This window comes from Elaeis guineensis, chromosome 1, assembly GCF_000442705.2.
Source record: "Elaeis guineensis isolate ETL-2024a chromosome 1, EG11, whole genome shotgun sequence".
Classification (NCBI taxonomy): domain Eukaryota; kingdom Viridiplantae; phylum Streptophyta; class Magnoliopsida; order Arecales; family Arecaceae; genus Elaeis; species Elaeis guineensis.
Genome location: NC_025993.2, coordinates 171,244,395 through 171,262,510, shown reverse-complemented (window position 1 = coordinate 171,262,510; position 18,116 = coordinate 171,244,395). Strand labels below are relative to the sequence as shown.

At 50.2% G+C, this 18,116-nt stretch overlaps 1 protein-coding gene across 1 annotated transcript; it reads right to left on the bottom strand.

The window, feature by feature from the left end:
- Window positions 1–15,393: 15,393 nt before the first annotated feature.
- Window positions 15,394–16,670, bottom strand: LOC105039558 (gamma-glutamyl peptidase 3-like). The gene is made up of 4 exons (XM_010915746.3): window positions 16,292–16,670; window positions 16,048–16,212; window positions 15,699–15,866; window positions 15,394–15,613 (listed from the first exon to the last, which is right to left on the bottom strand). The coding sequence occupies exons 1-4, from the start codon at window positions 16,607–16,609 to the stop codon at window positions 15,515–15,517; spliced, it is 750 nt and encodes a 249-aa protein (XP_010914048.1). The 5' UTR covers window positions 16,610–16,670; the 3' UTR covers window positions 15,394–15,514.
- Between the last annotated feature and the right edge of the window lie 1,446 nt (window positions 16,671–18,116).

Genomic DNA, 18,116 nt, shown 5'->3' with positions numbered 1-18,116 from the left:
TCACGCTCAGTACTCTTATTTCCTAACAAGTTCTTACATTTTGCTCTGGTATCCGCACACCGTAGATTTAAGATTCATCTATCCTAAGGAAGTGAACATACACCAATCTCTCTGGATCAAATATCGTCCTCATGATGATCCTGCGATCGAGAGTAGTTTATGAATTAATTACTAATGACATATGTCTCAAATTCTCAATTCTTGAGAATATGTGTCATTATACCCATTAACTCAATGGACGATTCATAGATACTTAAAACATAAATATGAATAGAAATAAATCTAATTTTATTAATTTATGAGTTAATATTATAAAATATGTTCTAAGAAAGTTTTAGAAGTGTTGGTCAATCTGATTTGTAGGACATACATCTAATACCCATATGATGAGAAAAAAGAACATGACTTAAAAGGGCAATGCCAATGAGTTCAATAGTAGTTCTTCACTGATTGCAGTCACTCAATAATGAAAAGAGAGTAGATTAAAGCCTTCAAGTTTAATTCTGATATATTCAGTAATAATTCGTAATAATTGTTTGGTAGATTTTACGTTTCGAATCTTCGTGTTTAGCTCAATGTCATTGGGTATCTAAAATTTTGCCTAATTGAGAACATACACAATCAAGATGGTTGCATCGTAGATAACTACATTCATTTGTTAAAAGGCCGCTCAATTAACGCTGCTTATGGTAAAGAGAGTGAGATGCACCATCCACATTCTGCTATAGTTTCCGGGGGAGATGAAGGAAGAGAAATTTGCTACAGTTAAAAATGAGAATACTCAGCCAATGGACAGTGTGTCGCATTATGATTTCCACCATTGTAAAGGTTTTGCGCAGATACCAAGTACCTCAGCTATTATCATATTGAATATATTGTGCAAATAATGATGTATGAAAAAATAAAACTCAGAGTTAGCATTATCTCCTCTTTCAGGTTAACTAACATTAAATAAGGTACAAGAGGATTATCCCTATCACTCCTATCCGTATCACCATCACTTTAGCATTATCTCCTCTTTCAGATTAAAACTAACAAGATGCAAGGATTACCACTATCACTCACTTCTGTATCACTCTGATCACTTTTGACAAAGCCAAAGCCACTTTACACTTTCGACCATCTAATTTAGGAGTTTTTTGTCACAAACAAGCTTGAGCAGCATCTTCCACAAGTGTTTTGACCCATGTAATCCTAGCAGTGATGCTCTCAACTTTATTCTGGGGAAAATAAGGTAGCAACTTTTGTATAGGCAGCTACCAACTCAAATTTATATGAGGGGACAAAGGAAGAGCCAAAAAAAAAAAAAAAGGAAAAATGAAACGATGCACTGTCCATTGGGGAGGATCAAGACTTCCCTACTATTTGCATGTTAGTACTAGTAACACATAATGTTTCCTTAACGGGAAATGTACATTTGGTTACCTTAAACAACTCTTGAGAGGGCATTTTGGGCTTCGATTAGAAGGTTTGGAACGTGCACATCTTGTAAGCCAGCCTACAAAAGCTAGGCTCCTTGGTGCATGGTCCCCTACTACAAGATATGGTCCCCTACTACAAAATCGTCGCCATCGCCTTTAGGCGCCCAAATAGGGTTGGACCAGACCCAAAGTTTCATACCTGGTCTCATGACCTTCCTTTTATCTTTTTCTTTCCCCCAATGCTGTTCTCTGACGGGTCCATTCCTTGGTGACGATTGCTCGCTTTCATTGGATAATGATCACAAGTAGTGCTGTGGGGGACAACTCTGTGCACCAATTTGGTGTGCATCAAATTGATATGGATTTTTGTGAATAGTGCATCTGATTGATGCTGGGATTAGGGGCGGCCGGAGGACGGGACCACCGAAATCTTTCAGATGGATTTATTACAACTGGGTCTCCTGTCGTGGTCCTCTTCTCTTGGTTGGAATCAGCATGCTTCACCTTTGGAGCTTCACAGAATGGGGTGCATTGGTGGACCACCTGGTTATTCCCGGCATAGTAAGTTTTGCTTTGGAGACTATATTGGCAGCAATGGCAATGTCGGGGTTGTCGGTGATAAATTCGGCGATGCTGGGCATGAGCTTGCCAGGGAATGCAGCCTTGCAAAATTAACAATATGCGCTTCAACCACTCAACCTTGGATGTGATTGAACGACCAACTTGAAACAAAGGTGTGCAGGATTGATTCCAAAGAGGATTTGGGTCGTATCTTTTGCGCGCAAAAGAATGATTTATCTTCTTTTGTGATGTTAACCATTGGATCGTGCAGATATTGCTTTGGATCTATGTAGTAGGAAAGAAGAAAAAAAATTAGAGTGTTTTGAGATCTGTGCATGACATGATCCAATGATTGATGTTGCAAGAGATAATCAATTATTCTTTCCACAAAAGATAAAACCTAGATCTTTCCCAAAAGCATCGGCTCTCACTTCAACTTTCAATCATGCAAGTCTCGATTCCATGAGTGATGGATTGGTTTGCCTGCAAGCTTGGGCTTTGGCCTGGATAGGGTTGGGGTGAATAAAGGATAGAGGGTGGAAAATAGCCTCTTTTAGTCTTGAAAAAGAGAAAAAACGCTTACTTCAGAAACATATTACTTTAAAAAAAAAAATAAAAAATTTCGCCGACACAGGTTGCGGGGGGAGGGAACTATCTTGTGTTACACGACAATGAATATAAACAACGGTTGCATCCTTTTTTTAAGAATAAAAGCCTTTTTAAAGAAAGGAAAAATTTATGTTATAGAAGATAAGTCGTGAACAATTTGATATTGTAGACCCATCTTTTGCAGCAACGAGTATTTATCAGTTTTGTTGGGACATACCGACTCCGTCCGACCGACCGATTTCATCCGACCGACCGACTCCATCTTACCGACGGTGGGCGACACCAACAGCAACTACCGACTGTGCCCCGATCGGAGTGGATCGGCTTAACGAGCCTACGTCGCCTCCGATCGCCTGAGAGCCGACCCTCCGTCACCGACTTCCTATCGGGTGGGACACCGCCGACTCACCATCAGTTTGGATAACTGATGTCCCACCTCTACAGGCCCTCCTAGACGCCGAATGAGCGGCATGGGCTGCAGTCCCATCAGGTAAACGCCGTACGAACGCCAGGGGACATTGTCCTGCCAGGAAGCCTGGGGCGCTGTCCTGCTAAGGACGTGAATTAATTTCTAGGACCTGTCAGCTTTGTCAACGACGTGACAACCTCCGACGATTTGACAACTCTCCAGTTGTCTACATCACCGACGGCGAGGCCATACCACCTCCTACTATAAATCGGGAAAGGCAACAGTGCTAGAGGTCCCTTCGAAAAACTCTCAAGCTCTCCCTCTCTCTCTCCCTCTCTCTCTCTCTCGTAGAGCTCTTTGTCTTCTTTTCACTGTTGCCTAGTCTCCTCTCTGACTTGACCGTCGGAGGGTCCCCGCCGGAGCCACCTCCGGTCAGCGTGGACTTTCTTTTGCAGGCACTCGTTTCCGACGACCAGGCAACGAGGGGATTGGCCGCAACAGATGGCGCGCCAGATAGGGGCAGCGTAACGGTACTTTATCCCCATGAAATTCGAGATGACAAAGATAAGAGCTCAACGATCGAGGGTCACTGGATCGGCGAGGCACTCTTCCCGTCGGGAAGAGGCCTCCCCTCCACCCTCCATGGCGGAACCCAGCTCTCCGCGTCCCGCAGTGACCACAGAGGCACAGATCGCGGTAATAGTTTGGCAGATGATCATGCTGACAGACGCGATCAAAAGCCTTCAGCAACAACTGATCCGGCTGCCGCCTTCACCGGACGAGCAACCGATGGCACGTCCGATACCCTCCAGGAGCAGCCGTCGGTGCCCGCACCGATCGCCGTCGCCTTCTCCGGAGCCCCTGTCAAGCCGCTCCCATCGGGAGGAGGAGGAGCACCCACGGCGTGACGCCCGTCGGTCTAGACGGCCCTCCCCTTCCCAGTTGGAACGAGCAAGGAAGGAGAAGCGACCGCGAATGCCGTCCGCCTTTCTCTCGGACTCCTCTGGAGACTCCACTCCTGGGTCTCCCAGCACCGACGGATCGATGACTACGAACGCAGGTTCGATGAGATCGACCATCGGCTTGCCCAGTTGCAGGTGGACGGGCAGAAGTCCTCGAACGACGTTGACTTCCAGACCGTCCAACCTCTCTCCCGACTCATCCTTGACAAACCGATCCCCAGTCGGTTCAAGATACCGCACGTGGAGCCCTACGACGGCTCCACCGACCCAATCGACCATCTGGAGAGCTACAAAGCTCTCATGACGATCCAAGGGGCAACCGATGCTCTCTTTTGCATCGGCTTCCCCGCCACGCTACGCAAAGCTGCCAGGGCCTGGTACTCCGATCTTCGATCGGGAACTATTCACTCCTTCGGACAGCTTGAGCACTCATTCGTGGCCCACTTCAGCACCAGCCGAAAGCCACCCCGAACATCGGACAGCCTTTTCTCTCTTAAACAAGGAAAAAATGAGACGCTCTGACACTTCGTGGCGTGATTCAACGCGGTCACGCTCGAGGTTCGGGACCTCAATGAGGACATGGCCGTCTCGACCATGAAGCGTGGGCTGAGGGCATCCGGTTCACCTACTCCCTAGACAAAACCCTCCCCCGAACGTACGCTGAGCTGCTGGAGCGCGCATACAAGTACATGCGCGTAGACGAGGGAGCTTCCGATCGGCGTCTGGCCGAGCCCAAAGGCCCGAAGGAGAAGCGGAGGAAGGGTCGGGACCCTGCTGTGCCTAGAAGGCCCCCGACCGACAGTCGAGTCTCACCCCCACGACGGAACCAGAGGTCGCCCTGACGGTGGAGCCCAAGGCCGACACGCCCCAGGTATGATTCCTACACTCTCCTTTCTGCTCCTCATGCGCAGATTTTGATAGAGATCGAAGGAGAAGAGTACCTGCGACGGCCTCCGCCTTTGAAGGCAAAGGGCCTCGACCGGCGCAAATACTGTCGATTCCACCGGGGCCACGGCCACAATACCGAGCAATGCATTCAACTTAAGGATGAAATCGAAGCTCTCATCCATCGGAGATATCTCAGTAAATTTCGGAGGAACCCACCGACCCAACCAGTTGCCGACCGATGACCCCAGCCGACTGAAAAAGCGACTAATAACCGACCTACGACCGGGGTCATCAATATGATTTTCAAACGACTGGGCCCAGGGACGTCTGCTGGAGGGGAGCCGGCGAAGAAGCTACGCTCGGACGATGTAATTACTTTTACAGAAGAAGATGTTCGGAGCATCCAAACCCCCCATGATGACGCTGTTGTTGTCTCGACAACAATAGCGAATTACGATGTAAAAAGAATCTTTGTAGATAATGAAAGTTCAACGAACGTTTTGTTTTACTCGACCTTCTCCCGGATGCGACTATCGGCCGACCAACTCAAGAGAATCTCTACGCCCCTGATAGGCTTTATTGGAGACGCTGTCGCGGTGGAAGGAGAGGTCACCCCGCCCATGACGGTTGGAGCCGAACCACGAAAAAGCACAGTCCACCTGACTTTTGCGGTCGTCCAAGTGCTCTCGGCCTACAACGCCATACTTGGAAGACCCGGACTAAACGCCCTCAAGGCGATAGTTTCTACGTATCATCTCCTGGTTCGGTTCTCGACCAAAAACGGTGTCGGGGAGATACGCGGAGATCAACACCTCGCCCGTCGATGCTTTTAGATCTCTGCTCGAAGCGATGAATCGAGGGGCCCCCTGACGGTCGATAAACTGGACCAACGGGAAGAAGAAGAGCGGGGCGAGCCGGCCGAACAGCTCGTTCCCATCGCGATAGCGGGAAACCCCGACCAAAAGGTGTGGGTCGGGTCTCAATTACCCGACCCCGAGCGACGACATTTGGCAAAGCTACTGAAGGCAAATGCCGACGTATTCGCCTGATCGGCGGTGGATATGCCGGGAATTCCTCCAGAGACGATGACCCACCGACTAAACATCGACCCAGCGATGAGGCCGGTAAGGCAGAAGAAAAGATCTTTCACTCCAGAAAGACAGAAGGCCATTGACGAGGAGGTGGATAAGCTGCTCGAGGCAGGCTTCATCAGAGAGACCACCTATCCCGATTGGCTCGCCAACATCGTAATGGTGAAAAAAGCCAACGGAAAGTGGAGGATCTGCATCGACTACACCGACTTGAATCGAGCCTGTCCAAAGGACAGCTTTCCACTTTCGAAGATCGATCAGCTGGTGGATGCGACGTCCGGTTATCGACTGCTCAACTTCATGGACGCTTTCGTAGGGTACAACCAAATCTGGATGGCGCCCAAAGACGAGAAACACACTGCCTTCATGACCGCCAAGGGCCTCTACTGCTACAGAGTAATGCCTTTCGGACTGAAAAATGCTGGCGTCACCTACCAACGACTAGTCAACAAGGTCTTTAAAGACCAGATCAGGCGCAACATGAAAGTATATGTCGACGACATGCTGGTGAAAAGTCCGCAAATTTCGGATCATGTGCGGGATCTCGAGGAAACCTTCCGCACTCTATGACGACACCGAATGAGGCTGAACCCGACTAAGTGCACCTTCGAAGTGACCTCGAGAAAGTTCCTTGGGTTCCTCATTTCACAACGGAGAATCGAGGCCAACCCCGAGAAGATCAAGGCCATCGTCGACATGCGACATCCAGACGCTAAGAAGGAGGTGCAGCGGCTCAACGGAAGGATCATCGCGCTCAGCCGATTCATTTCTCGGTCGGCTGAGAGATGTCTCCCGTTCTTCAAAACCCTGCGACAAGCCAAGCATTTCTCTTGGCCGGACGAGTGCCGACAAGCCTTCGAAAAATTGAAGAAATACCTAGCTTCTCCGCCGCTCCTTGTAAGACCAGAGGTCGGGGAGATCCTGTATCTTTATTTGGCTACCTCTCCGGAGGTAGTTAGTTCGATGCTCGTCCAAGAGAACGAGAACCGAGTTCACCAACCGATATATTATGTCAGCAAAGTGCTTCACAAAGCTGAGACCCGGTACTCGAAGGCAGAGAAAATAATTTTTGCTTTGGTCATTTCAGCGCAGCGACTCCATCCGTACTTCCAGGCACACGCTATCGTGATCCTCACCGACCAACCCCTGAGAGCCATCTTGCACTGCCCTGACACATCGGGATGGCTGGCGAAGTGGGCTGTGAGACTGAGCGAATTCGACATCCAATACCGGCCGCGACCTGCTCTCAAAGCTCAGGTTCTGACCAACTTCATCGCCGAATGCCCGACGACCGACCTACCATCGGGGGAGGGGAGCCCCGTGGAAGTCAGGACCTCCGACTGTGACCCTGATTCGGCCTGGGTGTTGCACATCAACGGAGCTTCCAACGCTCAAGGGAGCGGGGCCAGTTTTCTGCTCACCAACTCGGAAGGAGTGGTTACCGAGCACGCCCTCCGATTCGGCTTCAAGGCCTCCAACAATCAGGCCGAGTATGAGGCGCTCATCGCGGGCTTGAAATTGGCACTGGAGCTCGGGGTCGACCGACTCAAAGTCTTCTCCGACTCCCAACTGATCGTTGGGCAAATCAGAGGTGAGTTCGAAATGCGGGATCCGACCATGGCCAAATACCGCCAAAAAGTAAAAGATCTCGTGGCGTCCTTCAAGTACTTCGAGATCTCCCACATCCCCAGGGTGGAAAATGCTCGGGCCGACGCGCTCTCCAGACTCGCGACATCCGACTACGGCACCTTGGGCCGGACGTTCGTGGAAAGTCTTGAACGGCCGAGCGTCGACCAGGTCGAAGAGGTGCTGCAATTGGCGGCGGGGCCGAGCTGGATGGACCCGATCGCTCAGTACCTGACTGACGGATCTACCCCCGAAGATCCTACGGAAGCCAAGCGACTCTGGTGGGTGGCTTCCTAATATGTGATGATCGACGGTCGACTATACAAAAGGTCGTTCTCCCTTCTCCTGCTGAAGTGCCTGGGGCCGTCCGATGCAGACTATGCCCTCAGGGAAGTACATGAAGGAATCTATGGCAATCACTTAGGGGGCAAGTCCTTAGCTTACAAAGTCCTGCGACAGGGCTACTACTGGCCCACTATGAAGAAGGACGCCACCGAGTTGGTTCGAAGGTGCGAACCGTGCCAAAGGTATGCCAACGTACAACACCGACCCGCCAGCCAGCTTGCTCCGATCATCGCCCCGTGGCCCTTCGCCCAGTGGGGAATCGACATACTCGGACCTTTTTCTCCGACATCCGGACAACAAAAATTCATCGTCGTCGCGATCGACTACTTTACTAAGTGGGTAGAGGTCGAACCCTTAGCACAAATCACTGAACGGAAGATGGAGGACTTCGTACGAAAGTCCATCATTTTTTGGTTCGGACTGCCAAACACCATCGTTACCGACAATGGGCGATGGTTCGACAACCAAGACTTCAGTGACTTCTATGCAAGATTTCAAATCACGCACCGACTGACCTCGATCGGGCATCCATAATCCAACGGCGAGGTCGAGGTGACCAACCGGACCATACTGCATGAGCTTAAAACCCGACTGAATGAAGCCAAGGGCCTCTGGGTCGAGGAGCTGAACTCCATCCTGTGGGCGTACCGGACGACACCCCGAGTTCCGACCGGAGAATCGCCTTTCAGCCTGGCCTATGGAACGAAGGCCATGATCCTGCTGGAGATCGGGCTGCCATCAACTAGGGTTGAGCAGTATCGTGAGACGGACAACTTCGAGTGTCGGAGGGCCGACTTGGACCTCTTACCCGAGCTCCGACGTGAGGCACAACTTCGTATGGCTTCGTACCGACAAAAGGTGGCCCGATATTACAACACCAGGGTGAAGCCGAAGCTCTTCCGACTTGGAGACCTGGTTTTGAGAAAGGCGGAGGTCTCAAAACCCCTAGACCGGGGGAAGTTATCCCCGAACTGGGAGGGACCCTACAAGGTAGCCGACACTTACGGACCGAGAGCTTACCGGCTGGAGACCCTAGAAGGGATGGCCATCCCACGGACTTGGAAAGCCGACAATCTGAGGTTGTACTATCAATGAACTCTGTATCTCCCCATTTAGAGTACGAACTCAGTTTTAAACTTCGGAGTCTGAAATTTCGACTCTTCGACTGTTGTTCGACGCCCGCCGAGGGATGCGAGTTCCCGACGTCCCAACTCGGACTTGACGGTCCACTACGGACCGACGGAGCGACCGCCAACGATGTATTGGACACTTAAAGGATCGACGCATCTGCGACGGTGGGAGTTACACTCCTTCTACATCTAAAAATCTCGGTCAAAGCGATCGAACAAGAACGATCGGCCGACTTGCCGACCCAGCTCCGATCGAGAAAGGCAAAGCGCCGACGCAACCAACGTCGCGTTCGTGACTTACCGACCAGGTCACAACCGGTCGAAGGGTATTCGACTTACCACCGTTTATCACACGGTGCGACGTAAGCACCCGTCCTAAGTCTGGGTAGTGGAAACTCGACTTACCATCGCTTTCCCGACCAAACACATCGATGCAGTACGATGATGTACCAGACACGATCCGACTGATCGCATCGGACGACATTTGGGTCACCGGAGTGCGCCCGAAGGTCGGTCGGCCTTCGTCCCTGCGAACGACCTTCGACCCCGCTGGCACAACTGACTCAACAGGCTTGTGCCTGGAAGTCGGTCGACCCTCGACTCATACCAAAACGACGTATGTTCGACTCTGGCATCCGGTTTACGACCTAACGACGGGCGTTCGGTTCGGGTCCTAGGTCAGGCGGTTAATGGTCGGAGTTCGTCTTGCTTACCCTATGACGTACTACCGACTATCTCGACTAACAACCTGGGATGTCGTTGAGTGTCCTAATGCGGTACCTCGGGACTGCGACTCTCCGACCTTATGACCCCACGACTACAAGTACATCCTGACAGGTAAGAAAAAGAAGTCGAAAAGGAAATCAGAAATTCCTTAAGTCCATTTAAGTCTACAAAATCGGGTCGAAGCCCAGTTACAAGTGCGCAAAGAAAAACAAAAAACAACAAAGGAAGATAAGGCCGCGATCATCCTTCGGAGTCAATCTCTTTGACTGATGAAAGCTCGGGGATGATCGGTGTATCCACAATGATCGGTACTGGGTCGACGGCCGACGCTGGATCGATGGTTGGCGCTGGATTGATGGTCGGCGCCGGGTCGACGGTCGGCGCTGGATCATGGGTCGGAGCCTGGTCAACAGTCAGGACCGTCTCTCCTTCGGTGATCTGCTCTGGGACGGCCTCTCCCACCGCAGCGGCGTCTCCCGACGACGGGTCGGCCATCTCTTCCGTAGCTTGGTCCTCGGCCCCCGATGGAATGATACCGCTGAGGTCCAGCTCCGGGTACAGGGCTTGGACTGCATCCCGACCGTCTTCGTACCCCACCCGGTACGATGCAAAGTCGGTCTCCAGCAGCTCCTCCCGATACCTGTCGGAGCCACGGAAGTCGTCCACCGCCCGACTCAGTGACTCCTTCGCCGACCTCGCCTCCGCTTCCATCCGATCGAGAAAGCCCTTCGCTGACTCCGCCTCTGCCTTCGCTATGTCAGCATCGGCCTGGGGAATCGACAAGTCCTCCTCAGCCTTGGCGAGGTTCTCCAGGCTGACCCGGAGCTGCTCGCATTCGGCCTCGAGCTCGACGGCGACGCCGTCCCGTTCGCATCGCAGACGGTGTGCAGTCTGACCCTTGCGCTTGGCTTCCTTTCGGGCCGACTTGAGTTTGGATCCGAGATGAGAGACCTCGTCTTCCAGCCTCGCCTCCCGGTCGGTCGACTGCTTTAGGTGTTCGACCAGCACCGCCTTGTCAGCTTCGACGGCCGTCGCCCTGTCCTTCCAGGCCGCTCGGATGTTCCCGAACCTCCGGTATCCGGCCTCAAGTTCGGACATGGTATAAATCAGCTGCAAATGTGAACGCTACGTCAGGAAAATGAAATAATGAAAACAGTGAGAAGGAAAGAGATGAAGTGGAACTTACCCCGACCATGGTCGGGTAGAACGAAGATAGCATCTCGGTCACCTGCCGAGACTTCAGGACCTCCACGTCGGCTGGGAGCAGGATTCCCTGGCATAGCCTTCTGGCCAAGTTGTGGTCGGCCAGGGCCGACGCTCCTTCGGGGGCCTTAGCGCCAGGTGACGCGGTGCGACTTCCTGACCTTGGGTCGTCGGCGGGGGCCATCGGGGCTTTCCCCCGATCGGCCGCCCCGGCCCGTAGATCGGGTAAGGAGGGGATGCTCGAGCTTGACTGAGCACCCCCCGTTGCAGCTGCAGACGCCGTCGGATGACGTTCGGGTTCCCGAACGGCGTCCGACACCACTCTCATCGGCGAAGCCGCCGACGTTCCTTCAGCCGCTTCCTCTGCCGGCTGCTCCTTCGGTTGCACCGTCGGAGCCGAAAGTGCAATCACCGGCTCTGACTGATCGATCGCCGACGCTGCGACGGTCGGCGTCGCTGTTGAGGGTTTCTTCGGCGGTCGTGAGGGCCCGGCCCCGGACGCCGGCCTCTTCCTCGCCGCATATTGTCTGATTTCAGCATCGGTTGGCCTCATCCTCGGCGGTGTCCCTGCGATTCCGATAAGAGGATCAGTATATGCTCGAGAACAAATGCCAAATAAAAAGACAACCGATGGATCGGACGATACCTAGACGGGGGACCAGGCTCAGGCCAGCATCATAGAGGGCTTGTTCGGTAACAAGCTCCCTCTGCTTTGGGACCGACATGTCCTTGAGTCGGTGGAAGTCCTCTCGGTCGTCCACCTCCACTCGGCTGTTCTCGTTTACCTCGGTTCGAGGCACGCCCCAGTGAGAAGGGAAGCCCCAAGGAGAAGAAGAGAAAATAAAGAAAAACTGGTTCTTCCATCCGTGGATGGACGATGGAAGACCAGTGATGAAGGAAAGACCCTTCCGGGGGTTGAAGAGCCACCACCCTCGGGCCTTAGGGTGGGGTCGGAGGACAAAGAATGTCCGGAAGAGAGAAATCCGAGGGTTGGTCGGCAGGAGCTGACATAACAGGGCGAAGCTGATTATCAGCCGAACCGAGTTCGGCGCCAGTTGCGCCGGATAGAGTCCGTAATAATCTAGCAGATTCCGAACGAACTTCGAAATCGGAAGCCGAAGACCAGCCTGGAGGTCCTCGACGTACAATGCCACCTGGCCCGCGGACAGGTTGTTAACCCGACCCCCGGCCCCTGGGGCGAAAAGTCGGAACTGCTCCAGGATATGATACTGATCCCGAAGCCGATCAACATTCGACCCCGAAAGTGAGGAAACCTCAACTTCCGGAGTCGATCGAAGGTCATCGGTCGAGTTTTTCGATCGAGCCTCCTGAGGTGAGGTTCTGGCCATGACACCAGAACCAAGAAGAAGACAAGACCGAAGAAGAAGGAGAAGGAAAAGAAAGGGTTTTAAGGAAAGCAAGAGCAAAGCAGAAGGGGGCACGAACCCCGGACGAACCCTTGCGAGAGTGGGGGTGGGGGCAGCTGCCGGCGACGACGGAGAGACCGTTTGGGCAGAGTCTCCACAGCAAAACCGTCAGAAATGAAGCTTCGAGTACAAGTGACCCCATATATATAGGACTGTTCGACGGTCGGGATGTCGCCGCACCAACCAAGACTTCTCGGATGGGCGACATGTGGCAGCATCCGGGCCCTCTTTCGGTCCGGTGGTTCGGCGCACCCATCCCGGAAGGGCCACGTCGCCTTCATTAATGTGAAGGATGCCGGCCCAACAACCTCTGACGCGTGGCGGAAGGGCCGCGATTCGGGATTAAATCGCCCGCGGGGATTCGCGTCCCCGATGGGACGCCTGGCAGCGGCCCGCGCTCCCAAAATCGACACCGGATGATGGTTTGCATTCCCCAAAAGGTGCCGGACACCCGATCGCCTGACACCGGATCGTTCGGCATCCGATCGCCTGACACCGGATCGTCCGGCACTCGATCGTCTGACACCCGATCGCCTGACACCGGATTGCCTGACGTCGCATCATCGAACAACGGGACACTTGACATCGATTTGCTCGGATCGTCCGTCGGTGAGATCAGCAAACTCGGGCCAGGACGCAGTAAAGAATCCACTCCTTTCGCCCAACGTCCCACCCGCGTGGAGAAGCGGGCCAATGCGACATCAGGCTCAGGAGTGGGGGGGCAACTGTTGGGATATACCGACCGACTCCATCCGACCGACCGACTCCGTCCGACCGACCGACTTCGTCCGACCGACCAACTTCATCCGACCGACCGACTCCATCCGACCAACCAACTCCACCCGACCGACGGTGGGCGACACCAACAGCGACTATCGACTGTGCCCCGATCGAAACGGATCGGCCTAACGAGCCTACGTCACCTCCGATCGCCTGAGAGCCGACCCCCCCGTCACCGACTTCCTATCGGGTGGGACACCGCCGACTCACCATCAGTTTGGATGACTGATGTCCCACCTCTACAGGCCCTCCTAGACGCCGAATGAGCGGCATGGGCTGCAGTCCCATCAGGTAAACGTCGTACGAACACCAGGGGGCATTGTCCTGTCAGGAAGTCTGGGGCGCTGTCCTGCTAAGGACGTGAATTAATTCCTAGGACCTGTCAGCTTTGTCAACGACGTGACAACCTCCGGCGATTTGACAACTCTCCAGTTGTCTACATCACCAACGGTGAGGCCATACCACCTCCTACTATAAATCGGGGAAGGCAACAGTGCTAGAGGTCCCTTCGAAAAACTCTCAAGCTCTCCCTCTCTCTCTCTTCCTCTCTCTCTCTCGTAGAGCTCTTTGTCTCCTTTTCACTGTTGCCTAGTCTCCTCTCTGACTTGACCGTCGGAGCCGCCTCCGATCAGCGTGGACTTTCTTTTGCAGACGCTCGTTCCCGACGATCAGGCGACGAGGGGATTGGCCGTAACAAGTTTAAATGTGCAGACTACAGTATCACCTCCACTGGAGGATGTATCTGTTTTCTTCTAGCTTGCACACTTTGCAGCGCAGCCAAATAAGTAGGGCCTATTAGGCCCTTGTCCATGGTTAAATCACCATATCCCACAGAAATGTGACTCAGAGTCCAAAAATCATTTTCGAATAGAGGTTCAAACTTTTCACAAAGAGAGAGAGAGAGAGAGAGAGAGAGAGAGAGAGAGAAAAGAAGATTCAAGCTTCATTAAGAAGAACAGCTTGAATTTATATCCTAATGCAAAGTGTGTAATTGCATGCAGAAGATAGAATTTGTAATTTATGTTTTATGTTATAAAAGATTGGATGTGAAAAATTTCACCCTTCCAGTTCAATTAATACCTCAGTAAGATATGGGTGTTTTGAATGGTACTCTAGATTTTGTTGCTACCTTTGATGAAGGGTGCGGCCATCCTCTATTGGCCTACTGGCGTAAGCGTTAGCTTTATGAAGGACAAGGGTTGTATCATTCGCGCAAAAGAAGAATTCACTTTTCTTTGTGCAAATCATCGTTGGATCATTCAATAATCGTTTCATATGTTCATAGTATTTTGAGATCTGTATGGAGCATGATCTAACGATCAATGTTGTGAAAGAGAATTACTCATTCTTTCACACGAAAGATGAATGCAACCCGAACCCTTACACCAGAAGGGCTTGCTAAGTCAGACTCTTTACCACTGGACCAAGAAGCACCACATCTTGCGGTGATGCAATTTTGGGAGTTTAACAAGCATTTCCAATGGAGTTGTGAGCCCGACTAAGAAAAGCAACTTAATAAATGAATTATGGCAGCAAAAAGTAGATTTTTTTTGGGGGGGGGGGTAAAACAAAAGACTTCATTTATAATGATAATAAGAGTATAATTGAGAACCAAGCATGCAGGCTACTTTGAAAGCAAAATAGCGGGCAGTTACAGGAGCCCGTGATACATAAGTACGAAAGAAGAAGATTAGTAGTATATGTGAGGTACCAAAATATACTGTAAAAAAACCAGGTAGTTGAACAACCACAGAGCAAAATGTAAGTACATGAGAATGACAACATGATCAAAGGTGCACTTACTTGAGCCAACGAACATGCTGATCATCTAGTAACTGGCCATAGAGGAACGTAAGGACGAAGCCTCCAGAATATCCATTCACGCAGAAAGCTGAACAGCTGAAATCACAGGTTGAGCAGAGGCTTCAAAAAGTAGTTAATGACAGTATGATACGGCACTTATTCTGCATGGCTAGCTGGACGTATCCTGTTGCATTGCCTTTTTTTTTTTTTTTTTGGTAAGGTACTGTTGCATTGCTTTGGTAGCCATGTCACATGCACAATTCCACATTTGAGGAATTAGGAAAGTTGTTCACTTTAATCGTAATGCATAATATTGACTTTCTTTTGCTATTAAGCCGTCCTAGAATTCCAATGCTTGTTCATCTGCAACACCACACCTCAAGATATTCCAATCTTCTTGAAGAAAAGATAATGAAACGTAGAGATCCATATTATTAATTTAAAGAAGCTAAATACAGTATCCTGAAATCATATAAGTCACGACAAGAGAGAGTTTGATGTTTCTAAAAAGGAAAATAAGAGAGTCCATCTCTCTATCTTCCCTTGAGGAAGCCTTTGCACATCTTCTCCCAAAACTTCCTATCAGGTTCAGCAGCCTCCACTGCTGCCTTGGCCTCATTGGCAAAAGCTCTCTGTTTCATAGATTCAGAACCATTCCTTCAGGTCACGAAGTGGATTTCAAATTGTTCAAAGAAAGAACAACGAGAGAGAACTTACATCAATGGAGTCGCTGCAAAGAAGACGATCAATGAGATTGCACAATATATCTTTTGTGTACTCAGGATGCCCTTGGATGCCCAGTATATGGTCCCCAAGACAGAAAATCTCCACGCCAGTCTTCTCTGAGGAGGCAATCACCTCAGCACCAAGTGGCACCTCCAACACCTATATATTTGAGAAGCAAAATTACACCTATACATTTGAGAAGCAAAATTTTCATAAATATTTAGTTATCACACCATTAATCATCAAGGTTAAGATCATGAAGTGATTTCATGAAGTGATCAATAAATAGTGGAACACAACAAGTTGTGCACACCTAGCTTGCACTAAGAATACTCCATACCTCATCTTGGTGGCATTGGATGATAGAAGCATATGGAGGAATCTCCTCTAACCTGTCGAAGAATCTATGTTGAGGCAGGTCCTCCACCATGATCACCTTCTTAATCCCAATGTCCCAACCCTTGTAAGCCTTCCCAACCCGACCGCCTAATGCCCGGCATAGCACCTAAAACAAGCATATAGAAAGGATTCATTATAGAAACATTGAAAAAAGAGCACATGAAAGTGTTCAAATGGTCGCTTACTTGGTGGCCAAAGCATATCCCTAGAACTCTCTTTTGCGTTGCATCCAAGGTTTGGAGTAGAAAGCAAAGTCTTAAGATCCAAAGGTCGTTTGCATAGGCATCGTGGGGGCTACCACTGATCACGAAGCCGTCGTACTTGTGGAGATCTTCTATATTTGGAAACTGTCCTTCCACCACCCTGAACAAATCCCAGTTCTCACCTTCTTCTCGAAAGGCTTGTAAGAAGACATTGAAGTAGCCGTCGTACACCTTATTGACGTAGTCGGAGTCCTTGGCGGCTAAGAGGAGGGCGTATCTCTTTCCTTCCACTAAATCCATGGTACTTGAAGAAAGGACAAATGGGTGGAAAGAGCAGGGAGATAGGGGTGTGGTAAGGGGGTTTTAGTTCTGAAATCGATTGAGGTGAGGAAGCTCGTGGAATTTATATTTATAAGGATAGTAGTTTGGAAAGGCAAGTTGGCTTTCGAAGCACCATGTAACGGAAAGTGTTTCTAGGTCCAGAATCCGGATGCAAGCCAAAAGTGAGAGAGATGCCACAAGGCATGACACTTGGAAGGAAAGCAAGGAGATGTATCCTTCAAGCCAAAACTTGAATCCACATGTCCGGTGTACTGCACCACCAACAAAGCTTAATGGCTTGCTTTTGCGAACCAGCTGTTCCTTGTATTGGTCTTATGCCATCTATGCTAGCTTATGTTGCCCAATTTGGTGAAACATATTCTTTGGTAACGGAGACATTTTTTTGGTAGGCAACGGAGGCATAATTCATAAGACAAGGAGTTTTCTCCTCCCAGGAGGGGATGATGACTAACATTCTTCAAAATAGGCTTCCTGTATCTTACCAAAAAACAAATAGGCATGTTGTATATATTCGTATATTGCATTCACTTATGTGAAATGTCAAACAACCAAACTCAAATGAATGCTAGCAGAAAATAAAAGGTTCCCCTTGTAAGCACACAGTTTCTATCAAGTTGGAAAAATTTTGATGGTAGATATAAAAAGGGTGGTATTCAATGTGGAACCCATTAACAGGATATAAGGGTATAGATATATTTCAAATTTATATCATAATTTTTACAGATGTATATGCTATGGGTGCAGTGGATAAGGGACAAGAAAGAAACTTATACAGGATGGAAGAATAGGAAAACAAAACTCCTCTCCATGAGCTGTAATTCATCTTGTTATCCTCTTCGCATCCTTGCGTATCAATAGCACTTTTCATGCCGTAGTATTAAGTGATAGTGAAGATCCGAAACCACGTCCGATCATTTGTTGGGAGTTTATTGCTTGTCATACCTATGCTAAGATTTTATTCCTAGTTTATTCTAATTTCCTACTCCACTTCTAGTTGGGATAATTTGTATTTTAGTGCTCATCCAAGTTAAGTTATGTTGAGTCGTAGACTCAATATATAAGAGTTAATTTATCTTATAGCGAAAGAGATGATATTTGGGTTTTGTTACGGTGCTCTTTTAATATTTTTTTATTACGAAAGATATTTAAAGCATTACATTACTTTTTTTATATATTTTATTATTTTTTTAATCTTCTTCCACCTTCTTCTTCGTTTCTTCTAGCCACCGCCCGCCAACTCCAGCCCGCCTCCCCACCTCCCGCCCGCTGCTCGCCTCCTAGTAGTCTTCCCCCCTCCCCCCGATGCTCCTACTCCCTCCGGTTCCTCATGCTGCCCCCTCCCTCCCACGACCGCACCGCCTCCCCTTCCTCTCTTTCTTCTTCTCCGCCGCAGACCCCCCTCCTGCGACCATGCCTCCTCCTGTCCCTCCTTCTTCTTCACCGCAGGCCGTCCTCCCATCTTCTT